The 27,297-nt window shown below is 52.3% G+C and overlaps 1 protein-coding gene across 3 annotated transcripts in view; it reads right to left on the reverse strand.

Moving 5' to 3' along the window:
• TAF4 (TATA-box binding protein associated factor 4) overlaps positions 1-27,297 on the reverse strand; it is a 118,026-nt gene that overhangs the window by 24,969 nt on the left and 65,760 nt on the right. For all 3 annotated transcript variants that reach the window (XM_037810939.1, XM_037810940.1, XM_037810941.1), the window contains exons 3-10: positions 11,576-11,742; positions 10,321-10,440; positions 7,353-7,472; positions 6,357-6,479; positions 4,348-4,437; positions 3,421-3,666; positions 696-843; positions 314-428 (exon numbers count right to left, since the gene is read on the reverse strand). In XM_037810939.1, coding sequence (XP_037666867.1) covers positions 314-428; positions 696-843; positions 3,421-3,666; positions 4,348-4,437; positions 6,357-6,479; positions 7,353-7,472; positions 10,321-10,440; positions 11,576-11,742 — 1,129 coding nt within the window. The remainder of the gene's footprint in view (positions 1-313; positions 429-695; positions 844-3,420; positions 3,667-4,347; positions 4,438-6,356; positions 6,480-7,352; positions 7,473-10,320; positions 10,441-11,575; positions 11,743-27,297) is intronic.

Consider the following 27,297-nt stretch of genomic DNA (forward strand, 5'->3'; position numbering starts at 1 on the left):
CATTTTCAAGGTGCTGAAGCTAAAGAATGGCAAGCGGACAGACCCCTCTGCGTCATGAAGGGAGGCTGCAATATAATACTGTAAAAATGAATTTGTATCTGTACATATATAACATCAGCTGCTTTACTTTTCTGACACGGCTATGTGTACACACTCTTGACCTGGGCTAACTTCTGACCGTGGAAAGTCACCCGCTCGTACAGATGCAGAGGTCAAACGAAGTATGGGAGGAACCGGCTCTTGGGCCAGAGCACGTGTCCACCGGCCTCTGCCATGCCGGCCTCTCCCCAAGGCTCACACGTTCCTTCCTTACCGAAACGAACCTCCCCCAGGCTCCTTCAGTTTATTCTTCTGTGCAGCAGCTGCTTGTGCTGAGACAGTGGAAAGAGCTTTGGTTCCGGGCAAGACAGCAGGTTTCACCACAGGGACTGCGAAAACAGACACACACACTCAGGCTTTGGTGAGATGAACCGTTTGCTCTGGTACTTCACGAGCCTGAGGGAAAACCATCACCCTCCTCACGAGCTACGGGGAAGTTTTTAAAAACTTTGGAAGAGTAACTCTAAGCTACAGTTACAAGGTTAATTTGCATCTCTCGGACGTGGATCTTCCCCAATTTCATGATGCTCTGTGAGGTGCCGCTGGACAGTGGGCCGAGGCCTCTCCCCCGGCTGCCCTCCCCCGGCTGCACTCACCTGGCTGCAGCTGGTTCAGCTGGATTGGCTGAGGCGCGGTGAGCATGATGCGGCTGTGCGGCTGCCGCAGCGCCACCATGGGCGTCTGCGTGAGCGTGACCTGCGGAGGGCGGATGAGGGTGCCTGGCTTCTGGGGCTGCTGGATGACCTGAGGCGAGAAGCCAGCCGGCGCCGTAAACGTGCGTCCCTAGCAACCGCGTAAGGCCATCCCACTGCCCAGGGAGGCTCCCCCAGCTTGTGGACCCCTCCTGCCGACCGGGAACCCTGAAGGGCTGCACGTGTCCGGTGCAAGTGGGAGGCCGCCCCTGCGAGTGCCCCAGCTGGCCTTCTCACAGGGCAAGGGGGCAAGCGCACTCTGCAGGGGACGCCTTAAGTGAACGCATGCCTGGGGTCGACAACGCCCTAAGTAAGCACGTGCCTGGGGTCGACTTGCTACTAGGAAGTCCACCCCAGGCCTGGTGTCAGCTGCCTGGACACGTGCTGGTGAGCTGGAGTGTCTGCTGGGTGCCGTAAGCCAGACCCAGAGAGGCAGCTTCTCCCCAAAAAGCCACAGGGGTATTGGGGCCTGCTGGCTACAGGGCAGTTTTCTTTTCTTCCAAATTTTCTATCAAAAGGCTACATGACTTTCACTGAAGGGGAGGGCAGATTTCCCAAGTCCTGCCCTGAACCTGGCACACAACAGTCTTACCTATGCCCCCCCAAATGCAGCCTGCCAGCCCTCCCCAGGAACCCAGGGTGGCTGAGAGCCCTGGAGCCGAGCCTTTCTGCCCATGGGGCCACCTGTCTACAGGGGAGAACAGCTGCGTCTGACCCGGCTCTCCTGCCCCCTGGGAACCGGGCAGCATGGAAAGCTTCCTAGGCCCAGGGAGACTGAGCTCCCCACCAGAAGCCACACAGCTGAAGTACACGCCCTACCCAAATATCTTGGCACCACGTGTTTCAAAACTTGGTTTTTGCATTTCACCAGCGCAGTCTAGTGAGAATGCTATTCATCATGCCACACTCCCAGCAGGGGAGGATGACTCAGCCTCCAATCAAACAGCACCTGAGACAGGCCAGGCCCTGCCACTTAGGGACCCTGTCAAAAACAGAGGGGAAAAGACCCCCAGTTTTCACATCTTTATATAAAGTTTTCAAGAATGCACGTAACAGATTCAGGTTCAGGTCTGGCTGCTGCGTTACATAAACACACACCAAGTGAAACAGACTCCTGGAAAGCAGAGTGCAAAAGTGAGCCTGCTGGTTAACATGCTGCACTTGTTTACAAACCAAACAATGCAGCAATCACTTTTATAAGTAAGCACCAAAAGCTAAAATCTCTTTTTAAAAAAAATGGCTACCCATCCATGCTCTCCTTCAATAAAAATCACCTTTGGCACAAGTAAGATCCCAAATCACTAATAGGACTGCTCTGTACTCAGGCTGAACAGAAGCCAAGTGAGCTGGTTTGGAGCTGTTCTGTACCCCAGAAAAGCCTGTTTTTTTAATCCATTGTGGATGTGGACCTCCTGTGGGTGGGACCTTTGGGTTCAGTCCACCCCCCGAGTCAAGGTGGCCTTAACCCTTTATGGGAGGCCTTCGCGAGAGCTCCCAGAGAGAGGAAAGCCCGGAGAAACAAGCAAGGACACATGGAGCTGGCAGCAATGAAACCCGGAAGAGCACCACAGACGCCGCCACATGCCTCGCCACATGACAGAGGAACCCCGGGCACCAGCAGCCTTTCTTCAGAGAAGCTATCATCCACTGGATGCCTTAACTGGGATGTTTTCATGGCCTTAGGACTATAATTTTGCACGTTAATAAATCCCTACTGCAAAAGCCAACCCATTTCTGGTATACTGCATTCTGGCAGCTTTAGCACACCAGAACCCCAAGGTGTCTCATCTGCAAGTCTCAGGAGTCTTAGGCATCTGTGGAGCCTGACCATGGTGCACAGGTCCCCTGGGTTTTCACACCACCAGGTGAAGAAGAACAAATCCAAATTTTAAACTGAGCAGATGAGAGATCATAATGGGTTCCAATCACCCACTGTTATTACTTGAGCACTTTTATAAAATATACTGCACAACTTACGATTAACTGACTGGGGCGCCTGCATTGCTTTATTTTTTTAAGCTGTCTGTAGACAAATGAACCCTCTTTGAAATTAAACACACACACACACACACACACACACACACACACACACACACACACACACACAGAGTGAACTGCCCTCTCACAGTAGACCCCCTCTGCCCACAGAAATGTGAGGGAACCACGGCTCAACCCAGCAGATACATACCCTTTCTCCAGCTGTGGAATGCAACATCAAGAATCAAACTCAGAAAACCAGTCCACCCCTTAGACCAACAAGCCCCTGCCAGCCTTTACTTCTGAGAACCACCTCAGGACTGTCCACTCCTGCCCTAATGCCACAAGCCAAGTGGCCACTTTCTGGTTTGACACCTGAGCCTCCGCTCCTCACCAACCAACAGATCCTAAAAACTACTCTTCACTTCAACTGCAATACCCCAAATGGCCCAGGTAACAGATATAGCGGTGGATGAAAGCAAAGAGACGTTTCATTTCACTGAGAAATAAAATACATCACAGGGCTTCCACCTCTAGTGTACATTCCAGCTACTTCGAACAGCACGCCACTTCTTCCTAGAGGTGCCATCCCTGCATGTGTACAGAAGGGTCTCTGCGGGGCCGGGCGAAAGGGGGCTCTCGGCTCCCGTACCAGCGGTGTGGGCTGCCCCTGCTTGCCGACGCCGACCGGCGCGGGCTGCGTGAGGCTGATGACGGGTGGCTGGAGCGCGCTGGTCACGGTCGCCGCCGTCTTCCCAGCCGTGCGCTGCACGGAGCCACCCAGCACCACCGCCGTGAGGGCCGTGGTGCTCTGCGAGGCGGCCGGGGGCTGCTGCTGGCTCTGCTGGATGAAGGCGGCCGAGTCCGGGGTCAGCTGTCTCAAGGCAGGTAAGCTCCTCTGGGCGGAGAGACAGACACAGGGCTCAGGGGTGCCCAGCTTCCGCTTCCTTTCTCAAACATCCAGAGATGTCAAACCCTCAGAAAAAGAATTCTCAAACTAAACAAAGATTTTAGACACCATGGCAGCACCTCTGGATGTCAGCGTCAACCGTCACCACCTCCCTCCTGCCACACCAGGCAGGAAGGGGTGGTTCTGGGTAAGTGCGTCAATGGTGTTAAAAACAAGCCACACACAAGCCAGGACTTTAAATATCCTACAGGAGAACAGAGGCCGGTCCCGGAGAGACAATCTGATGCTGTTTAAATCCTCGGTCCCAATTCTGGTAAGCCTGGCCCCCTCCACCCTCACACCCAGAAGCCCCTTGCCAGGCAGTGTCACAGCTTTGACCCCTTGTTGAGCGAACACGGGCTCCTCTCCTTCCCTCTGGGAAGGCAAAACCGAACAGCCAGTTTGGGACAATCTAAAAATGTACAGAAAGCCTTTTCTTAAGAGATGACTTAAAATTTTGTCACGGGCAGCTTTAAGCTTAAAAAAATTGAGAAGATACCACTATTTAAGCAAACATCAGCAACAACTGAAGACCCCCGCCCTCCCCCGCCCTGCCCCCGAGCCCAGCTACTGCTGCCTGGAGGCCAGGGCATGGAACAAGGACCAAAGCTCAAGAACCTTTAAAATTACCTTCAGGAAAGGCACAAGGTAAGGTTGAGGTGAAGAATTAAGTTCTCGGTATAACCTACTGGTAAAATCTTCTGCTTCAATTTTTCCATCCTGAAAAATAAAATTCACAGTGAAATTCTGAAATGAAGTTGAATACTTGCACCTCTCCATTCAGCATCGCTCTGGTCTCGTGTTCCTGCCAGTCGGCAAAAGACGCATTTCAACAGACAAAGGTCCCCTCGGCCCTGGTGCCCGTGGGGACGGCCCTGCGGAGTCAGCCGGGGCTACATCTCCATAGGGTCATTTATCCGTCTACTTCTCAGCTTGTCACGCGTTTCTCACTCAACTCCAGTGTTCAGAAAAGGTCATGGATTCCACACTCCCCAAAGCCCACCACGAGTCAGCACTCTGCCAGGGACAGACCAGCTGAAACGGAAGCTCGCCACCACGGCCAGGGCCAAGCCCACAAAGCACCACAGAGTGACGTGAAGCCGCGCCTGGCCCCGGGGGAGGAGGGGGTGACGTCTGAGCCGGATGTCAGGCCGGAGTGGGGTGGGGGTCATCTGTGTGCAGCACAACACGGCTGGGGAAGACGAGAAGCAGAAGAAGAGCGCGTGGGCCGCCCTGCCGCGCGTCTGGGCTGGTGGTGACCGCGCCCATGTTCTCGAGGCTCTGCTGAGTACGGCAGCGAGGCGGCGCATCCATGTCTAAGACCACACGGAGCTTCTGCGCCTGAATGGCAAGATGGCAGCAGGGCTGCAGGAACGCGGGGCCGTGTTGGGGTGTAGCCTGGGGCCCCAGGCACAGCTGTGGGGAGGGATGTGCAGAGAAGGCCGGCGTGGATGGGGCAGCAGACAGTGAGCACCTGAGGCCAGGGTGGGGAGGGCCTCAGGGTGCCTCTGCCCAGACAGTCCTCCTCAAGCCCGTTCCCCTGGGGTCCTCTGTTACCGGCAGCCGAACCCAATCCTAACCAACGCGGCATTCAAAGACGGAGCGGCCAGTGTCGTCGAATGCGGCAAAGAGGTCAAGGAGGAAAGAGGCCAAAGAAGCTGCTGGCCACTGTGGTGCTGGGGTCTGGGGGCACGTCCGCCCGCTGCCCTCCCACCGTGCACACCCACAGGGCACACCCCGGGGCTGCCAGAGGCTCAAGAAGGGCTGGAGTCTCCCGGGCTGGGCAGGCAGGGCCCAGCACACTCCACCAGCAGCAAGTCAGAAAGCATACAGCTCCTGAAGCCCATAGGATGTTAAGTGCCCAGATTTCCTCAACAAAAAAAGTGAATGGAAAGAAAAAAAGAGTGCAAGGGATGGTGGAGTGGGGGCAAGAGAGGACTTTAGATTGAAAGAGACAAGTGAGTCAGTGGCAGTGTGTGGCTCTCGGGTCCTGCTCGGAACAGCCAGGGATGTGGGCGCTGGCTGAGGGGACTCCTCCTCCTGCTGGCCGGGCGTTTGGCCACGGCACCCTCACCTTTAGAGACCTGTCCCAAACTGCTGTTGAACTGGTTGTTGTGGGGACCTGGAGATGGGCACACAGGAGCCATCAGATGTGCTTTCCACTCTCATGTGTGTTTCAAATAAGAGGTAAAATGAATGAGGGAGAGGAAGAGAGCCAAAGTTAAAAAGTTACAAACAAAAACAAAAAAAACCCAGCAGCTGCATTTGTTGCCCCCAGGATGCAAACAGGAAATTTCAAGTGGCAACCAACTGGCAGTAAAAAGCACATTCCATAAGACGCCTTCAGATGCTGGGCAAACGCCCCTGCAGAAACACACAGGAACGCGTCCACGCACTACCGCGGCAGGCGGGGGAGGCTGCCTGAGCCCGCGCTGCCCGCAGCACTGGTGGCAGACAACGGGCAAAGTCCCGGACACCCTAACCCAGGAGCTACAGGTGGGGTGCAAGGCCACGTGAACCTCCAGCGGGACCCCCCACCCGGAGCTCCAAGGGAGCTCGGCCCCGGGGACAGCAGCCCCTGCGCAGCCACACGCACAGCACTCTAAGGCGGAGCGTGCACAGTGAAAACGTCTTCTTACCAGTAAGTTCTGTACTAGTTCTTTCACGTTAGCTGCTGTCTCCGTAGACTGTTTACCCGATGAAGCCAGTTTTATTAACGTTGATAGAAAATTTTTACATTTCTTCACGTTTTCCATGGTTTCCTGGGTTGAAGTGAAAACACACGTGTGAAGGAGTCTTACAAGGAAGATTTCCATTACAGTTTTGGTTCACCTAAGACGTGTACAGATCTCAAAACTCCTTCCCAGAGGCTGCGATTCCTCTCACGGCCAGCAGATGGGGGTACAGCCTGGGCCTGAGACTGACGGGCAACTCGGCCACACAGTCCGAGAGGGCAAGGCAGCAGACACGCGGCAGCCGCAGCCCCAGCGTCAAAAGAGCAGACTGAGGAAATAACCACAAATGTGGCAAAGTTGACCTACAAAGATGTTCCTCATAAGATGCTGCCTGGCATAAAAAAAAAACTAGTGCCTATAAATGAACAATAAAATAATTAAACGACAATAAAGCTATTAAAAATGATGAAAAACACCTGGCAAAGAAACATGAAAAAGCAAGTTATAAAAGCATGATACCGCTTTGCTTAAAAGTTTACAGATGTATAAAAACTACTGGAAATATAAATTAATGAGGCTGCAGTTTTATATACTGAACATTTTATCCCATGTATGGTCCCTTTACAAAAATGCAGTGCTCTGGGCTCTCCCCACGTCAGCCGTCCGAGAGCCGTGAGCCTCGAGCCTCCTGGTGGCCGCGGAGGCCAGGCACCCGGAGCCCACTGGCACAGGGAACGGGAGGCGCCAATGTATTCACATTTCTGGGGCTGCAAAGTTTCCTTCTGGCCCGGCAGCAGCTCCAAGACACCAGGACCCATAGCTCATGGACCCCTCACCAGGCAATGGTTTGGGGAAAGGAGGCGCAAGAGGTATGTGCAGGAGCTAACGCAAGCCATCCCGAGGCTGATTTCTACCCAACTCCCGTCTCCCCTGGAGGTACCGGTGGGAGGTGGCCCTTACCGTGGCAGCTGTGGAGGTGGTGGTGGCTCCAGGGACCGTTCGCTGAGGGGTGCCCGTCTGCACAGCCGTTGCCGTCCCCAGTGAGGCCGTCTGTGCTGTGCCACCAAGAACAAGCTGAGGCTACGAAGAATCCAAACACAAGGTAAATGCATCCTGTGCTGTTGATGAGCTAAGTGCAGACCGGCCTTCTCCACCTGCCAAACGGAGACCCCGCGGCTGCAACGCAAGCAGAATGCCGGGGCTGCTGCAGTGCCCGAGGCTGCCGCTGGGTGGCAGCAGCACCCCCACGTTCCAGCCGACCAGAAGGCGCTGGGACTGGGACCCTCTGCCCCTGCACACACGCATCCCTGGGGGCACACGCGGCTCCTGCATAAACGCATCCCTGGGGGCACAACACAGACCCTGCACACACACGCATCCCTGGGGGCACACACAGCCCCTGCACACACACGCATCCCTGGGGACACATGCAGCCCCAGCACACACGCATCCCTGGGGGCACACGTGGCTCCTGCATAAACGCATCCCTGGGGGCACAACACAGACCCTGCACACACACGCATCCCTGGGGGCACACACAGCCCCTGCACACATACGCATCCCTGGGGACACATGCAGCCCCTGCACACATGCATCCCTGGGGGCACACGCGGCTCCTGCATAAACGCATCCCTGGGGGCACAACACAGCCCCTGCACACACACGCATCCCTGGGGATACATGCAGCCCCTGCACACACATCCCTGGGGGCACACCCGGCTCCTGCATATATGCATCCCTGGGGGCACAACACGGCCCCTGCACACACACGCATCCCTGGGGACACATGCAGCCCCTGCACACACAGTCCCTGGGGGCGCACACGGCCCCTGCACACACACATCCCTGGGGACACATGTAGCCCCTGCACACACACATCCCTGGGGGCACACGCGGCTCCTACATATACGCATCCCTGTGGGCACAACACGGCCCCTGCAGACACATGCATCCCTGGGGGCACACACGGCCCCTGCACACACACGCAGCCCTGGGGGCACATTCAGTGGTGCTCACTAACGCTATACACAGACAGCTTAGCCTCTGATTGGGCTGTGTTCCCGTAGAAGGAGTATCTTACACCTGCATCAAAAACTGACAGAAACAAAGCTAACTGTTGGAAAGAATCTGATTTTCAGAGATCAACAGTAAAATTCACATGGTGACAACCAAATCAGATCTCTATTTTCCAGAAATTAAAAAAAAAAAAAGGCTACTGTCACCTCCTCTTGAAAATTCCTTCCATCTTCTTATCTGACACAGAGAGAGGCTGGCTACAAGAATGGCAAATAACTTCACAGTGACGCGGTCCCTTCCTTGAGAGGCTGAGATGGTGTCCACTGCCAGGGATTAAGCCCCCCCCCCCAGGTCACCCCAACGGCCAGAGCCCAGCTCCCCAGCCTCCCCTCCAGCCACGTGAGCCAACTTTCCCTCGTTCTTCAAAAGAAAATCTCATCAGGAAGCATCCCGGCAGGGCAGTCCTTTCGGAGCCGACTGGGAAACAGATGGGCAGTCGGGAGGCGAAAAACCATGGGGGAAGGCAGAGCTCTGCTAAACAAAGGCCGCGAAGTGAGTGACCAAGAGAGCCCACCACTCTGGCAATTCAAACCACGGGCCCTTAGTCAAACTCCTCATGAATGATTGTGACGTAAATATTTACTAGCTTCCTAAATCAGTACTTTTCCAATTTCAAATCTAGCCTTCAACACTTTCTCTCTCCTAGTCTTTGATGACTTCTTCCAGGGCTTCTGAGAAGAGAGCTGGGCGGTCCCGGCGGCCAGTCTGCCTGCTGCCCGGGGGGTGAGCCTGGGAGGCGCGGCCACGCCGCCACTGGGTTCCAGAGACGTCCCAGGCCGCACGCAGGTCCTCCCAGGGAGGCCGGGCAAGGGGTGGGCGCCAAGGGAGGGGAGGCCTTTCCTTTGTAGACCTTTGTATTCTTTTGTGCATAACCACAAGCATGTAATAGTACTATCATTAGAAAACATCAAACCAAAAGTTACTTTTTGCAGAAAATGTAAAAGCCCACACTCCCAAAGTACGAGAAGGCCCTGTGGGCACTTCGGGGGACCCTGCCGGCCCCACACACACTGCACCGCAATGACAGTGAGGCCCCTCTGCCTGTTTTGAGAAATTTATCTTCCACGAAGCTTGATGCAAAAACTCGGTGACACACTTCACTGCCTTCTCAGGGCTTCTGAAAAATCACCTTTCACCGTAACAGAAAATTAAGAGGCACCCGAAAGGTGGAAGAGGGCTCAAAAACAGTTCCAGGGAACTGCCCGCCTGCCGTGCTCACGCGTGACAAGCACCCAGCTCCTGCTGGCGTGGGGCTGCAGTGCTCCTCCACCTGCTCGCAGGGACAGCCCCGCCCCCCGCAGGCTCCGAAAGGAGACGGCCTGTGGTCCAGCACACGCCCCTCCCTCCAAACAAGCACACGGGTGGGTGCAGGAGGCTTCTAGAAGGGCGCTTTCAGCAGGGCCTGAGGACACGCCACAGGGGCGGGGGCTGGTGGTCAGGGCCCAGGCCCTACAAGGCCCCGGGGCTGAGTCGGGACAGAGGTGTTGGGACCTGCCAGCACCCCATCGGCTCGACAAGGAGAGTTGTGGGATCTAAGGAACACGCGGAGCCCCTGAGGACGGAGCCTGGGAAGCTCCCGCCCCCACGTGCACCCGCAGGCCAGATGTGCATCCTGCCTCGGATGCCAGCAGTGGGACAGGAGCACTGGGCTGCACCTCAGCATGGATCTGCTGAAGCTGAATTGTGGGCTGTTTTAAGGAAAAAGGAACCTGATTCATCCTGCGTTGCCTGCCAGAGAAAAAGCACTTTCCTCCCAAAATGCAACCTAAAGTCCAACACAGAAACTCCCAAGGCCTAAGGCTGGAGGCAGAGAAAGCCCTCCCCAACCCCGCCAGCCTAGGCACCACCTCACCTGCACTCCAGATGCACGCTGCAGGGCCGCGCTGGGCTGCACAGCTGTCTGTGCCTGGGACACCTGCTTGATGATGGTGGTTGGGGTCACCTGCCGTGCAATAATGGGTGTGCCGGGGGCCTGAAAAACAAGGAGGCATCACCTAACATGAACTCTAAGGAAGGTAGTTCCCCACCCACCCACTGAACACAAGGCCCGACCCTGAGGCGCCGGACACCACAGCCAGGGGTGTCCACAAGTTTACGCGCCATCTTTGGTGAAGCCCCCAGGACACAGGTTAAGATCAACATCTTCCCACACACTGCGATAAAAAGACCATCACGTTCTTAAGGAGGTCTAAAGCCACACACATCTCAAAGAACGCCTGCATCTGGGATACCAGTCCTCGTGTGAAACCCTTGTGCTCTTGCACAAAAACAAAAACAAAGACGAGTGACAAAGGCGATCGTGAGCATGTGTTACCGGGGCTGCCCGGGTGGCTGAGCGACGCCTGCACCCTGATGGGAAGGCGCCCCAAGCCCCAAGCAAGGTCACGCTGCAGGGATGGCAGTGAGGCTGGCGAGGGACCCCTGAACTTGCTTCTACTGACAGACCCTGGGGGGGCCAGGCTGAGCGTTTAGGATCTTGGGGGCTGGGGCGTGAGGCTGGGGATACACCAGCTCCCAGAGTACACAGGAGCCACGTGGCCAGCATCACAGGAGACGAGCATTTTTGAGATCTTGGCTGTCCCCTCTTTGGCACTAACAAGCCACCAAGCTCAGACCAGGAGCCCCGGCTGCAGCTGGGCGCAGCGTAGGAGACGGAGGGGCGGCACACACACTGGTGCACACCCAATTAGTCACAACGCCGGACAGGAAACAAGAAACACCCGGAGACGAGGCACACTGCAAACTTCCCTCCACACACCTGAGTGGGCCGACCCCAGAACCCCTAAGGCTGGAAGGTGACCGGCGGGGACTGTTTACCCTGGCCCCGTGGCGCTCCTCTGCCCCCCGGTTCTTAGCACTGGGAATGCCTTAACTCACTCCCGGCGACGGCACTCTCACCTCCAGCTGGCAGGTGAGCACAGAGGAGACATGAGTGGCCGGTGGTCACAGGGTGACTGGACTGTACCCGGCAGCCCACGACCCGCGTGTGGCTCTGTCCTGCTCTGTGGTCCTCCTGGCCCCTGGCAGCGGGGCCCCAGCCACCCTCCCGTGCCCACCATGAAGCCCACACTCACCCTGCACACCCCCGGGGCCGGCACGGCACTCACCTGCACGGTGGAGATCTGCACAGGTGGGGCGCTGGTGGGGGTCGCAGGGCGGGGGGCCATGGTGGTCTGGGGTGGGGCCTGGGCGTGGGCCTGGGCCTGCATCTGCGCCAGGGCCTGCTGCGGGATCATCAGCAGCTGCCCATTCTCGCTGCGCACGAGGACCATACCTGCAGGGACAGGGGCTGGTCAGGGGGTAGGACCCGCTGTGAAACAGAATGGGACCGCTACCCACGAGACACACCTGCTGGGAAAGCAGGTGAAAGTGGCTTGGAGGGGCACAGACTTCAGCCAGAACGTAAGCCTTTCTTTTACAGATAAGGTGGGCAGCAGAGCGGACATGGCTCTCCCTCTTCAGGCCACAGGCCACCGCCTCACCCGGCAGAGGAGGAGGCCACTATGCCGACGGCTCGTCCGAGGGGCAGAGGAGGGCCTGGGTGCTGACCCGCCTTGCGGGCTGCCTCTCCCAGCCACCGGGGACACCGGGAGGTCACCTGGCCACCCCGCACCCCCCAGTGGTCCCTACAGCCCCCGCTTCCCAGAAGTGGCACCCGTGAAACCCACGGGGAACGCGCGAACACACACACCCCAAGACAACCACATCTGCTGCACCCTCGTCACCCCACAGCTCCAGGGAGGCGGCCGCTGGGCAGGACCGGGGCACCCACGGACGGGGGCCAAGGATGGAAGCAAACAAACATTGGAACAGGGACACTCACCTCCATGCTTCTTGAGCCAAATGATCAGAAAACAAATTCTACTGTCAGGTTTGGCATTAACGTTAGCTTCAAAAAACACAACCATTTATATCCTAAGTTCCATTAGAAAGAGGGACACGGGCCTTGCTTGAACTTTCAATTTCCTGCGACAGAGGTTAAGGGAGCTGCAAGCAGAGGACTGTCTTGGGTGAGGCCGCAGCCGAGAAAGAGGGGAGCAGCCGCGGCGTGGCAGGGAACGCGAGACGAACTCTCCAGGTCGTCCAAGTGAGCATCAGGCTCCCCTTCCTCGGAGCAACCCCAGGAGCTCTGGGAGGATCTCTGAAGCCTTGGGTTCCAGCTTCTTTCAAAACCCGTCAAGATATCAAAAAATAACATATCCCCTCTCCAGGTTCCAGCTAAGGCTCCCGATCCACGAGAACCATTTATGCCCATGAAGAGAGCGTCCCCCCAAAACACCCCTCTCAGGACAAACACGCTGAAATAAACCATCACGGACACTGCCTTGGTTAGGGGCCGAGAGACCCAGGAGGCTCACTCACCGAAGTCCACCCCCTCCCCTTCCCCCGACCCCGGTGCCACGTCTCATCAGTGCTCAAGAAAGGCTTCCGGCAGGTGGACGCTCAGCCGGCAGTGCGGCCCTCAGGGCCAGGCGTCGGCCATCAAAGCAGGGCACAGGGACCCAACCAAGGGGACACCTGGGCGGGGGCCCAAAGAGGGCGTGTCGTACCGCTTGGTACCACTGTCTCAACGCCCCTGTTCATTCACCACATCCATACATTCACTCCTTCATTCATTCAGAGACCCCTTCTTCCTCCGAGGAACCCTAAGATGCCAAAACCACCCAAGTGTGAGAACAAGCAGCCCTTAATGGCCAGGCAGATGGACAAGGCAGCCCCAGCCCCTGGTGGCAGCGTGCTGGGCTGACACTGTTAATGGGTACACTTTATCAGCAGCTTTTTTGCTTAAAAAATTATCTCTATAGAAATTTAACAGAATACTTAAATAACAAACAGTAACAAAGGAGCCACGTGGTTAAAATCGGATGAAGTAAAAAGTGGTAAGTGGAGAGCACAGGTGAGGAGGCAGACCCCGCTTGTGGTGAAACGGCTCCAGTGGGAGACGGGCCTCCAGGCCAGAGCAGAGGTCCAGCCCGGGAGCCACCACGCCACTCTAAGAGGGGACCTCAGCCTCTCGCAGGCGGGAGGTGTCTCTGACCCAGTGTTCAGACAGACAGATGTGACGGGACAGACAGGTGGCACAGGCCGCTGACGTTGCGCCCTGTGACAGGCGGGTGGGACAGGCACTGCACTCTTGCTCTGCACCTGCAGGAGCAGAGGACACCCGAACGGTGCACTTTCATGACACTGTCGCAGCGACGAGCTCACACGTCAGTCACGGTGTGGTTAACCATGCGCACAAAGGCAAAGGAACGCAATGTTCTCTCAAGATGGAGCTGCGACTTATTTAAGGTAAAAAGCCATGAGAAAGTGGCTCCACGGCCTCTGTGAAGTCACCTCCCACTCGTGGTGCTCTCCAGGGACGCAGGCGAGGGGAGGGGGCTCAAGCAGGAGCTCGCGGGAGGCCTGTCACAGGCGCCCCTAACGAGGCCGAGGCCACAATGTGAACCCCAAGAGGGATCTCCAAAGGTGGGCAGAGAGCAGGCTCAGGCGACAGGCAAGCCCTCTGCCATTTCCAAGCCCTTTGGCCGGTGCGGTCAGGCCCAGGGCAAGCGGGGACGACGTGGGGGTGGACTGCGGGAACAGGTCACTCAGGAACGGGGCCCCACCCTGCCCCCTCATGCCATCCCCCTCCTTGGGCGGGAACTGCAGCGCCCGGCAGACCCCTGTCACAAGGGGCAGCCCCGGTGGGAGCTCGGACCCCACGAACCCCAAACCAGCCTGTCTGCGTGGGCCACCACCATGACGCACCTGGTCCAAGCAGGCAGAGACAGCTAAGTCTCCTTTTAAAATAATTTCAATATCCTGGGATAGAAGTGATTGAGCGTTCACTGTAGAAAACCCGAGAGCCGTGGAGATGCACAGAGGAAGCCGTGCCCTCTGAAACCCCCTGCCTGGCCACTGTGTCCACAGCGATCTTCCCAGCCTCAGACCCGGGAGCAGAAACAGGCAAACAGGTGCTCAACCTCAAGGAAAAGCGCGGGTATTGAGGTGATCTTCAGGTCTGTATTCCTTTCTTCACACTTTGTACATCACAAGCATTTTCATGCCACCAAAACACTGTTCAAACACAATTTCAAGCAAATGCATATCCTATCTAAAATACATTTATAATCTCCTTGCTGGTAAAGAATTGGGCCATTGGCAAAACTGAAGGAAGCAACAGATGTTTCCGCAATAATTGTAGAAGACATTAATACATCACTCTCTCCTATAGACAGAACAAGCAGACAGAGGACCAATAAGGAAACTGAGAACCTAAACAATGGGATAAATGAATTAGACTTACCACACATATATAGAACATTACATCCCAAATTGCCAGAATATACCTTCTTCTCTAGTGCTCATGGAACTTTCTCCAGGATAGATCATAAGTTGGGGCATAAAACAAGCCTCAATAAATTTAAAAAGATTCAAATTATTCAAAGCACATTCTCTGACCACAATGGAATGCAACCAGAAGTCAATAACCATCAAATATCTAGAACATTCACAAATAACTGGAGGTTAAACAACACACTCCTAAAAAATCAGTGGGTCAAAGAAGAAATTGCCAGAGAACTTGCTAAATATCTAGAGACGAATGAAAACGAGAACACAACATATCAAAACTTAACGGGATGCAGGAAAGGCAGTGCTGAGGGAGACATTTAAAACTCTAAATGCATACATTTAAAAGGAAGAAAGAGCTAAACTCAAAGAACTAATGAAACAACTGAAGAAGCTAGAAAATGATCAGCAAACTAATCCTAAAGCAAGTATTAGAAAAGAAATAACAAGGATTAAAGCAGAAATAAATGATATGGAGATCAAAAAACAGAATAAATAAAACCAAAAGTTGGTTTTCTTAAGAAGACCAACAAGATTTGACAAACTCTTAGCTAGACTGACGAAGTCAAAAAGAAAGAAGGTGCAAATAAGTAAAATCAGAAACAAGAGGGGGTCATTACCATGGATCCTGATGAAATAAAAAATCAGAAGAGGATACTATGAACAACTGTACATACAAACTAGACAACTTAGATGAAACAGACATTTTCCAGGAAACACACGAACAACATACACTGACTCGAAAAAAACAGAAGACCTCAACAAACCAATCACAAATAAAGAGAGCCAATCAGTCTTCAAAAACCTTCCTACAAAGAAAAGCCCAGGACCAGATGGCTTCAGAGGGCAATTTTACCAAACACTCCAAGAAGAATTAACACCATTCCTGCTCAAACTCTTCCAAAAAATTGAAGAAAATGGATCACTATCTAACTCATTCTATGAAGCTAACATCACTCTAATACCGAAACCTGATAAAGATACTACAAGAAAACTACAGACCAATCTCTCTAATGAATACAGACGCAAAGAATTTTCAACAAAATACTTACAAATCGAATCTAACAGCATGTTAGAAGAATTATACACCATGACCAAAAGTGGGGTTTATTTCATGCATGCAAAGATGGTTCAACACAAGAAAAGCAATCAGTGTAATACAACACATTAACAAATCAAAATGGAAAAATTACACGATATCTCAATTGATACTGAAAAGGCATTTGACAAAATTCAGTATCCTGTCCTGATAAAAAAGTTTCAAAAGGTAGGAATTGAAGGAAACTTCCTCAGTATGATAAAGGGCATATATGAAAAACCCACAGCCAGCATAGTACTCAAGGGTGAGAGACTGAGAGCCTTCCCTCTGAGATCAGGAACGAGATAAGAGTGCCCGCTGTCACCACTGTCATTCAACATTGTGCTAGAAGTTCTAGCCAGAGCAATTAGGCAAAACAAAGAAATAAAAGGCATCCAAATTGGAAAGGAAGAAGTAAAACTCTTTTTATTTGCAGATGACATGATCCTATATTTTGAAAATCCTGAGAAATCTACCACAGTGCTACTTGAGCTAATAAACATATTCAGCAATGTGGCAGGATACAAGATTAAGGTTCAAAAATCAGTATTGTTTCTATACGCTAGTAATGAGCTAACTGAGGAGGCAATTAAAAAAAAAATCCATTCACAATAACAACTAAAAGAATCAAGTATCTAGGAATAAACTTAAACAAGCATGTAAAGGAACTATACACAGAAACATTGCTGAAAGAAATCAAAGATCTAAATAGGTGGAAAGACTTTCTGTGTTCATGGATAGGAAGGCTAAATATTGCTAAGATGTCAATTCTACCCAAATTGATCTACAGATTCAACCCAATACCAAATAAAACTCCAACAAACTACTTTGCAGAAATGGAAATACTAGGTATCAAATTTATTTGGAAGGGAAAGAGGCCTCGAATAGCCAAAAACATCCTAAAAAAAGAAAAACAAGTGGAAGGACTTACACTTTCTCACTTTAAAACTTATCATAAAGCCAGTGGTCAAAACAGCATGATATTGGCAGAAAGATAGACATATTGATCAATGGAATCAAATTAAGAGTTCAGAAACTGACCCTCAAATCTTCCATCAATTGATTTTTGACAAGGCCCCCAAATCCACTGATCTGGGACAGAATAGCCTCTTCAATAAATGAGGCTGGGAGAACTGGATATCCATATCCAAAGGAATGAAAGGGGACTCCTACCTCACACCCTGTACAAAAATTAAGTGGATCAAAATCCCTAAATGTAAGAGCCAGTACCATAAAACTCCTAGAAGAAAACATAGAGAAACATCTTCAAGACCTCGTGGTAAAAGGTGGCTTCTTAGACCTTATACCCAAAGTACAAGCAATCAAAGAAAAAGATAAATGGGAACTCCTCAAGACTGAACACTTCTGCGCTTCAAAGGACTTTGTCAAAAAGGTGAATGGGCAGCCAGCTCAAGGGGAGACAATATTTGGAAACCATATATCTGATAATGGTTTGATATCTGGTATATATAAAGAAATCCTAAAACTCAACAACAAAATGACAAACAACACAATTATAAAATGGACAAAAGATACTGTGCTGGGTTGAATCTGCTCTGTACCCCAGAAAGGACTATGTTCTTTTAATCCATTCTTATGGGGGCAGACCTTTTGTGGGTGAGACCTTTGGGTTAGGCTATTTCAAGTGAGATGTGACCCAGCCCATTCCAGGTGTGTCTTAACCCTTTATCAGAGTCCTTTATGAAAGGATAAACGGCAGAAACATTTGGGGAGAGAGCAGAGAGAAATGCCCAGAGACATTTGGAGACAGCCACTGAAACCAGAGCCAGGAGAGAAGGACCAGCAGACGCGGCCAATGTGCCTTCCCATGTGACAGAGGAGCCCCAGATGCCAGCAGCCTTTCCTCAGAGAAGGTATCTTCCTCTTGATGCCTTAATTTGGACATTTTCATGGCCTTAGAACTATAAATCTGTAACCTAATAAAACCCCATTGAGAAAGCTAACCCATTTCTGGTATATTGCATTCAGGCAGCTGTGGCAAACCAAAACAAATATGAATAGACATTTTTCCAAAGAGGAAATACAAATAGCTAAAAAGCACATGTTCATCTTCATTAGCTATTAGGGAAATGCAAATCAATACCACAGTGAGATACCATCTCACACCAATAAGAACGGCTGCTAATAAACAAACAGAAAGCTACAAATGCTGGAGAGGATGTGGAGAATTAGGAACTCTTATTCATTGCTGGTAGGATTATAAAATGGTGCAGCCACTGTGGAAGACAGTCTGGCTCTTCCTCAGAAAACTACACAGTAAGTTGTCCCATGACCCAGCAATTGCAATACTCGGCATATACCCAGAAGATCCAAACGCAGGACACAAACAGACATTTGTACACTGATGTTCACAGCAGCATTATTCACAATTGCCAGAAGATGGAAAGGGAAATCCAAGTGTCCATCAACAGAGAAGCGGATAAACAAAATGTGGTATATGCATACGGTGGAATACGACACAGCAGTAAAGAAGGAACAAGGTCCTGAAACATGACAACATGGATGAACCTTGAGGACATAATGTGAGTGAAATAAGCCAGACACAAAAGGACAGATTTTGTATGATTTTCACTAATATGAACTATATAGAAAATGTAAATTCTTAAAATGTCTTAAATGTAGACTATAGGGGACCAAAAGGTAGACAGAAGCTACAGAAGGAGGAGCAGTTATTAATATGTACAGGTTTGTTAATGAGGTTGAATTTAAATGTTTGGGGATAGAGGTAATAGTAGTTCGTTACTGGGATTATAAGTAATATGTAAACAAGTACTGTAGGTGAATTTGACTGAAAAAGCGTGTTTAAAGTCACATATGTCACCAATTAACACTACAAATATACGTAAGTTCTTGCATGAACTACTACAGATGTATGACTCTAGTACAAAGCGTTAAAAAAATGTTCAAAAGACCACATGTATAGCATTGTAACATTTAAACATATCCTATCTTTTAAAAAAGGTTAATCAGAACAGAATTTCTGTTTGGGATGACAGACAAGTTTCTGTAATATGGTAGCACAACACTGCTAATGTAATTAACACCACTTATATATATATATGTGGAAGTGTTAAGTGTTAGAGAAACATGATGTTTGCAACCTGCTCTCAAAGATTTGGATAACAGATCATAGATTAGATAGAATAGATGGATGAATAGATGGATAGATAGAAAGAAAAACAGACAGACCAGGATAGATATGATAATGTCATAAAATGTTAAAAAGTTGGCAAATCTGAGTATCTGGGTAAAGGGTATATATTGAGTTCTATGTATTGTGTTTGAATTATTTTGCAACTTTCCTGTAAGTTTGGAGTTATTCCAAAATGAAAAGCTAAAAAAAAAAACCCCACCACTGGAGGCAGTGCCCAGCACTCCCTGCCCATAGGGGAGACAAGACCCTGATGTCCCCCCAGCCAGTAAGGAAGATAGGACCTCCAACACCTCCCTGCATAGGGGCTGCGGGGGCTGCAGAGGGCAAGAGTGGCAGGCGGAGCCGCGGGCAGGACAGGCCATCTTCGCAAAGCCTGGGCCCTCTCCCGGGGAGACCACCCAGCACCATGACTGCCCCCACCCAGACCAGGTCGTAGTCTACCAAGACTACAGTACAAGAGGCAAAGCTCTTGACGATTAAATATATGAAAATGAACCGTGTCCACCCAGTCCCCCAGGCTGGGCGCCGGAGACAGCCCGAAGGTGGATGCAAGTAGAGAGACCCTTCCGAAAGCCGCTCACTGCGTGGCCGTGTCTCCGAGCTGCGCCTGAGAGCAGGCAGTGACGGGGGGGCTCCTTGGACAGCTGTCCCCCATGGCACCAGGGCCACCGTGGCACTATGCGGCCTGGCAGAAGCTGTGGCCAGGTGGAAAGAGTGCCCGAGGGAACATCCCCGGCCAGGTGGGTCGACTGAGAGGGGTCCCCCATGGGAAGGGCCCCCCAAAGACTCCAACAGCAACATGATGCCACAGGCTCTGGCCACACCATCACTGGGCCCTGCTCCGACTGGTTTAAACGTGGCCCGAGTGCTCCCACCTCTTGTGGCTCTTTGTGAACTATCACTTTGTCTTTTAAATTATGGGAGGAAAGGGGGCTGCTTTTAAAATCTGCAGACCTGTGAACATGAACAAGCCTGAGGAGGGCTGCACTGGGGGAAAGGGACTCGCCCGTCCTGCTGGCTGCCACACGCCACCTCGTGAAACCTACACGCAGGAGGCGACGTGTGGGCGGCACCACATCAGCTCGCCGCCGCGCTGCCGACTCGGAAGAGGAGCCAAATACAGTGACACCTGACACCCTCTGACCCTCCAGGACAGGTCGTGACACTCCACCAACACTGGGGATCTTGCTCTGGACAATTCTGACCAAACTGACCCTATGAGACTGAAGGAACAACAGGGTCGTTTTGTGTTTCCCTTTCCTCTCGCTCTGGACATTACAAAGAAGAGGTGACAGGGAGAAGGAAGAATCAGAAACAACCCACGAACAGGCAAGCCAGCACCCAGGGGGGCCCATGAGAGGCGAGCCACCAGGTGTCCCCCAGCAGGCCGGGCCCAGAGCCCTGGCACGGAGCTGCCCGGAGCCCTCGTGCCTGCCGCCCCCTTGCCCCACAACTCCGCATGGCTTTGGCCCAAGGTCAAGGCCCTGTGCAAACCTGCCCTGAAAGGCCTTTCCCGCCAATGACAATCCAGGTGTCCTCGAGGCAGGGGCTTGCTCCGGGTCACAGCTGCACCCGACACAGGGAAGGGCTTGTGCAGGCCCCTGTGTCAAGTGAGTGTGAGTGCATGCAGCAGAACCCACAAGGTCCCCGCCTCACGGCGCTGAGGCTGGAAGGGACCACAGGGGCGCTGGACGGGACGCCCCCAGGCTCCAGGTGCCGCAACCCCGGCCCCACGGGCAAGGTCAGGACCCTTCACAGGAGAAACCACCAGGGTCTGCATAACATGCCTAGGACATGCTCATCCTTGGGGGTCAACAGAACTGTGAGTTCAGGCTCAATCGCCCTTGAGGGATGCTAGCCCCATCCCTTCACCCACAGGCAGTAGCTTTTGTCAGCGTTTCTCATTACTGGACTCGGGTTCTGTCCGTGTCTACCGGCCCCAGGGCCTTCCTAACCCTTTGCACGGCAAGCCGGGACTCACGCCGGGATGCCCACCACGAGCAGGTGCGACTGCTGAAACGAGCTTCTCTGGCACTGTCCTCTGACAGCTTCCAGTCTGCCTACACCACTAAACGGCCACACTCCCGTCTGCCGGCCGCACACCTGACTTCAGAGCCTGCCTCCCACTGCGCTGCCTTCAAGACGGCCGCCTGGGCCTCCCTGTCTTGCAGTTTTGCAAGGAAGTATCCACGGGTCCATTTATTTTGAGCCTACTTGGGAATCACTGTGACTCCTCAGTCTCATTTCTTTCATGACTTCTGGAAAATTCTCAGCGTCCTTTCTTCTGAGGCTGCCTGTCCACCCGCTGCACTGCAAGCCCTGGACAGTGGTGGACAAGCCCACTCCAGCCCCACGCCTCCGTGAGGACACACGCTCTCTCTTCAGTGGGAGCTGACCCGGCTCCACAGCTCCCTGCTCTTCCCTGAGCCACCACATCTTTCACGTCCGGAAGTCTTACTGGATTCTTACTGAGCTCTGCCTGTTCTTTAGAATCATGTTTCATCATAATCTACTCTCAGGTTTCAGAATTCCCTCTTGATGCTTCTCGTCGCTTTTCCTGCATGTGCCCCCTAACTCTGGCTGGGGTTACCATCCAGGGCTCTTGCTGGGCTTTCCTGTGTGGCCTGGGGTAAAGGAGCCCCGGACAGTGTCCACTCGCTCCTGCCCACCCAGGACTGGTGGGTATTCCTGTCATCCAGCCCCAGCCCACGGAGGACCCCTGTGAATCCTCAGGGGCCGGGGGCGCTTTCCCCCTACAGGACAGGTGCGAGGTGCCCTCCCCATGCCAGAGGGGACTTTTTCTGCTTGCGGCTGGCCGTCAGGGTTTTCTAGGCTCCGGCTCTCCTCCCGAGGGTGTAAAGTCCAGTGGGGTGGGAACTACCCTGGTCAGCTCAGTTCACGGCCTCAGCTATCGTCCCCTCTTCATTACTGGCCCCTGGAGGCTTTCTTTATTTTCTAAACAGCTAAATTTTTCATTTAAAAGGCTGTTTATCACATTTATCCAACCTTCTAGTGGTTTTAATGGGAAGGTTTTCAGGCTGTCTCGTTCTACCTACTGCCAGAACCACAATTCAAGTAACAGTTCCTCTCAAACATGAGCAAACATCTAAGGCTCACCAAACATCGGGAAAAAGCTTCCAAATAAAGGCTTAAACCAAAACAATGAAGCAATAAATTATTTTGAAGTAAACAAAATAAATAAGAAACCCTCTTCAAATTATAAAGAATAGCCGACATGACAGCTAAAACAAAACTCGTTGGCCTGGCTAGAGGACAGAGCTGCAGACTCTCCCAGGAAACGTGAGGGAAGGAGAAACGAGAAGGGAAGTGGGAGAGAGGAGGTAAGGGAACGTGGATGGTTCTAGAAGGAGGAGCAAACGAGGTGGCCTCTCGGGACGCAGCCCAGTGTCCAACACTGCCAAGGAAGGAAGGGTCACCCCAGGTGCCATCGGGAGCGAGGAACCGACCCCACGGAGCCGCGGCATCGCCCCCAAATGCTGTGGGAAAATACCCCTCACCCAGAACTCAACACCAAGCCCAACTATCAACGCAGGGCCAGAGCTTAAAAAGGCGTTTTCAGACATGAGACGCCTCAAAAGAGAAGAGAGAATCCTCTACAGCAAAGGAACAAGTTGAGGAAGCGAACGACGGGCTCCAGGCGTCACGGGGAGGCTGGAGAGAGCACGGCCGGCCCTGGGAGCTCCCGCACGGCGCTGGTGTCCGCTGGAGAACCCGGGCAGCCTAAGCACAGGGGATGGAAACCCAGCGTGTGAGAACAGGAATAACTTCTAACTGCGGACAAGTTTCCTTTACCACAACGTGGTGTGACTACAGCACAGAACGTGGTTCAGCTTACATTTTTAACTTCATGATTAAAGTTAAAATCAAATTTTAAAACTTATAAATGTCAAAAACAGAGAAACTGGTGCCCCCAGAACGTGACCGAGAGGCCCTCTGGTGCCCACGTCCTCAGTTAACACAGGGCCTGGAGGAGCACAGCCACCCTCTGACCCTGGGCCAGGGCTGAGGGCAGCAAAGGGGGGGGCCGGGCCCCCCCCATTCCTGAACAGGCCACATGCCCCTAGCATCTTGGGACTGACCCACCTGTAAGTCACACCCACAGGCGAAGGGCCTGCCTGGGGGCACCTTCCGCTTACTAAGTGGCTGTGATCACCTGGCACCTGTGTGCAAGGCCTGCACATGGAGCCATGGGGTCCCACACCTGGAGCCAGGGGAGGGCTCAGTACCTGGAGCCGGGGGGTGGGGGGGACCCACACCTGGAACCAAGGGAGGCCTACTGCGAGGGACAAGGTGCTAAAGCTCTCAGGGGCCTCTAGAAACCCAAGGAGGGGAAAGCGTGTTCAGCTGAAGGACCAAGGAAAAGAGGGGTCATGTTGAGAGACGGCCTCACATGATGGGAGACCCTGGCAGAAAGGCACAGAAGCCACAGGACAAGGACAGGGCTGACGGGGAACACTGTCTTCTAGTGAGTTCGAGAGCTGCTGTAGGGTCCTCTCCACCCTCTGCCCCCATCCCACTGCCCACCTCCATGGAGCTACAAAGGGGCATGAGGTCCCCTGGCCTGGCCGTGCCTGCTCTGGGCTCTTGAGGAACCCACCCCTGCCTTCCAGAGTCCCGAGCCTCCAGGCAGGCACCCGGAGCCCCTGCCTGCATCCTGAACCCCACCCCTCGCCTCCCAGGTGTTGCTGGCAGGTTCCGGGGGTTTGCACTGCGGTCACCTCACAACTTCCAGTCAGAAATGACGCGGAGCTGGGGATTCTTCAAGGACGCCCAGCTCCTGAGGGAACAGGTGGAAGAGCCTCTCCCTTCCCGGTGTAAACTACACACTTGCCAGAAGGGATGCTGGGTGGAGGCTCTGCCCAGTGGCACCACGGACGGCCCTGCAGTGGCCTCACCTCGGGGCTCCTCAGACACCCGGCTGTCCAGAAACACCTGCACAGCCACCATGGCAGCCGGGAGTGCGGTGCCCAGTGGATAGCCACAAGAAAGGTCAGAGAGGAACAAAGATCTTCCCTGAGGTGAGAAACGGGCGACCGCAGCCTGGTGCGACGTGCCTCGTTTCCCCATGTGCACCAGTATCCGAGTCCCGTCCCTGTGCGTGAACGAGGACCGCCCAGCAGGCAGGGGGCACATGGGGGCAGCCTGGGGTGTGGGAAAGTGTGCTCCAGAGCCTTTCTTTAGGAGGAAGCCATATGTGCTGGTTTGAAGCTGTCATGGACCCCAGGAAAGGCCATGTTCTTTTAGTCCATTCCTGTGGGTGCAGACCTACTGTGGGTAGGACTTTTTAATTAGGTTGTTTCAGCTGAGATGTGACCCACCCAATTCAAGGTGGGTTTTTATTCTTCTACTGGAGTCCTTTATGAGAGGATAAAAGGCAGAAAACGCCGAGAGAGTTGAGAGAGAGAGGAACACCCAGAGAAAGAACCCAGAGAGGGAAAAAGTCCTGGAGAAGCTAAGAGAGGATGCACAGAAGCTCAGAGAGGAGGGCACTGGAATCAGAAGCTGAAAGCAACGGAACCTGGGAGCGAAGGACCAGCAGGCGCTAGCCATGCACCTGCCCACGTGACAGAGGGGCCCCCGACGCCAGCAGCCTGTCTTCAGAGTCCATGTTTCATACTGTTGGTGCCTTAACTGGGAAATTTTCATGGCCTGAGAACTGTAAATTGTAAGTTAATGAATCCCCATTGTAAAAGCCAACCATTTCTGGTTTACTGCCTTCCGGCAGCTTTAGCAAACCAAAACACCATGTCTGAGCAGGAGGCACACAGCATGTCTCTTTCACAAACCTGTAAAAGCCAAGTAATTTCTCTTCCTTCATCACAGGGGGCAACTGAGAACTCAAACCAGCAGGACCAGGAGAAAATGCTGGAGCCGCAGGGCTGGGATCACCAAAGGGGAGGCTCCTGAGAGCATGCAGCTGAAGAGGGAGCTCGGCCTGGCTCGGCCAGCGCCGGCCCACCCCAGTGCTGCTACGAGGTCATGACTGCTCACCCAGCACATGCTGGAGACAGCAACACGCCACTGAGCAAAGCCAAAGACCCAAACAATGAAGAAACACCTTGTGTTCCTGGGCTGAAAACTCATTATTGTTAAGATGTCAGTGCTCCCCAAAGTAAACCATGCATGCAAAGCGGTCCCAAGTCTATGCAACGCATAGAAACTGACAGACTGATTCTGAAATTCAGACAGAAATGCAGAGGTCTCAGATCAACCAAAACAACTTTGAAAGGAAAAACAGGGTTGGAGGGTTAACATTACCTGACTTCAAAACTTCTTACAAAGCATCAGGAATCAAGACTGTGTAGTGTTGGCATAAAGTTAAACAAAGAGATCAGTTAAACAGAATACAGTCAAGAAATACACCCACATATATATACACATACATATACATACATATATATATACGGATTTTTGGTAAAGACACAAACGGCATTCAGTAGAGAAAAGATAGTCTTTTAACAACTGGGGAACAATGAGATATCCATATGCAAAAAAAAAAAAAAAAGAACTTGAATCAACACCCTGTACCACATACCAAAATCAACTCAAAATGGGTCCCAAGACCTAAATGTAAAACCCAAAATTCCGAAACTTCTAAAAGAAAACATACAAGAAAATCTTTGTGATCTTGGGTTAGACAAAGATACTGTAAATATAAAACCAGAAGTACAATGCATAGAAGAACAAATTGATAAATTGGACTTCATCAAAATTAAAAACTCTGTTCTTCAAAAGACACACACTATTAAGAGAAGGAAAAGACCAACCTCAGAGCAGGAAAGAACCTTTGAAAAGCATATACTGTAATAAAGGATTTGTATCCAGAACATATTAGAATTCTCAAAATTCAATAGCAAGAAAATAAACTCTTACCCAAAAATGGGTAAAAGATTTGAACAGACACTGCACCAAGAAAGATACATGGATGGCAAACAGGCACACAGAAAGATGCTCAACCTCCTTGGTTATTAGGGAAATGGAAATTAAACCCAGGATGAGATGCCACATACCCTTATAAAAATGGCTAGAACTAACGCGACTGACCACACCAGGTGTTGGCAAGTACGTGGAGGAACTGGATCTCAAGTGCTGTGTGTGGGAAGTTAAACCAGTACAAATTCTTTGGAAAATGGTCCCGCAGCTTTTTAAAAAGTTATACATACACCTACCATATAATCCCGCCATTCCACTGTGAGGTATGTCCCTACCAAGACATGCACGCAAATTATTCACAGCAACTTTATTTGTAACAGCAAAAAATTGGCAACAACCCCAAAACCCATCAACAGGTAAAAGAATAAACAAATTGTGGTGGAACCACAGAGTGGAAAGGAACTCAGAAATAAAAAGGGATGAACTGCTGAGCCCACGTCAATGCGGACATATCTCAAATAATTATGCAGGTGAAAGAAGCCAAGGAAAGTCAAGTGCAAACCGATGCCTCCACGGACACCAATTCTAGAAAACACCAGCTAGTCTGCAGGGACAGATGCAGATCGGTGGTGGCAGGGAAGGACGGGAAGGAGGGATCAGGAAGAGGTCCAAGGAGACCCTGGGTGATGGGGAAGTCCACTCCTCTGGCTGTGGGGAGGGTCCCACGGAGACGACGTGCCACACTTACCAAGTGCCCACCCTGAGCATGTGAGTTCACTGCAGGTCAGCCATGTCTCAAGAAAGCTGTGAACACATCCCCAGTCCTTAGAGAGCACGACAGAGAGCCACTCCAACACCAAAGGGAAGCACAGCATATTTAACATATCCTCTTCCCTCCACCATCCTGGGTGCCCTTCTGTGGGCAGCCCTGGTCTTCTCCTGGCCACCTGGTGTCGTGCTAAAAGCTCCACTGGCCATCACACGTGGAGACGGTCCTCATCTACCTCACCGTACTCCCCATTGACTTCCTGCACGATGCATGGATGGAAGTGTGCTGCAGACGGCAAGACCAAGGGATTCTCGCTGCATGCTCCCTTTCTGACAACATGTTTTATTAAATAACGCAGCAGAAAATAAAACAATTCTTTTAAGTATAGAGCTGGGGTAGCCCCATGAGCACCAGGATCTCATAATAAAACTTCAAGTTGAAGACTCCCAAACATAAAGCTAAACTAGCTCCTTTCATGGAAAAAGACCCCCTGGAGACCTCACAGGCCCAGCGCACGAGACGGAGGCCGCAGGTGAAGAGGCCGTGTCCTCAGCACACTGTCACTCTCCCTCCCGGCCTC

The sequence above is a fragment of the Choloepus didactylus genome, chromosome 19, assembly GCF_015220235.1.
Source record: "Choloepus didactylus isolate mChoDid1 chromosome 19, mChoDid1.pri, whole genome shotgun sequence".
Lineage (NCBI taxonomy): Eukaryota > Metazoa > Chordata > Mammalia > Pilosa > Megalonychidae > Choloepus > Choloepus didactylus.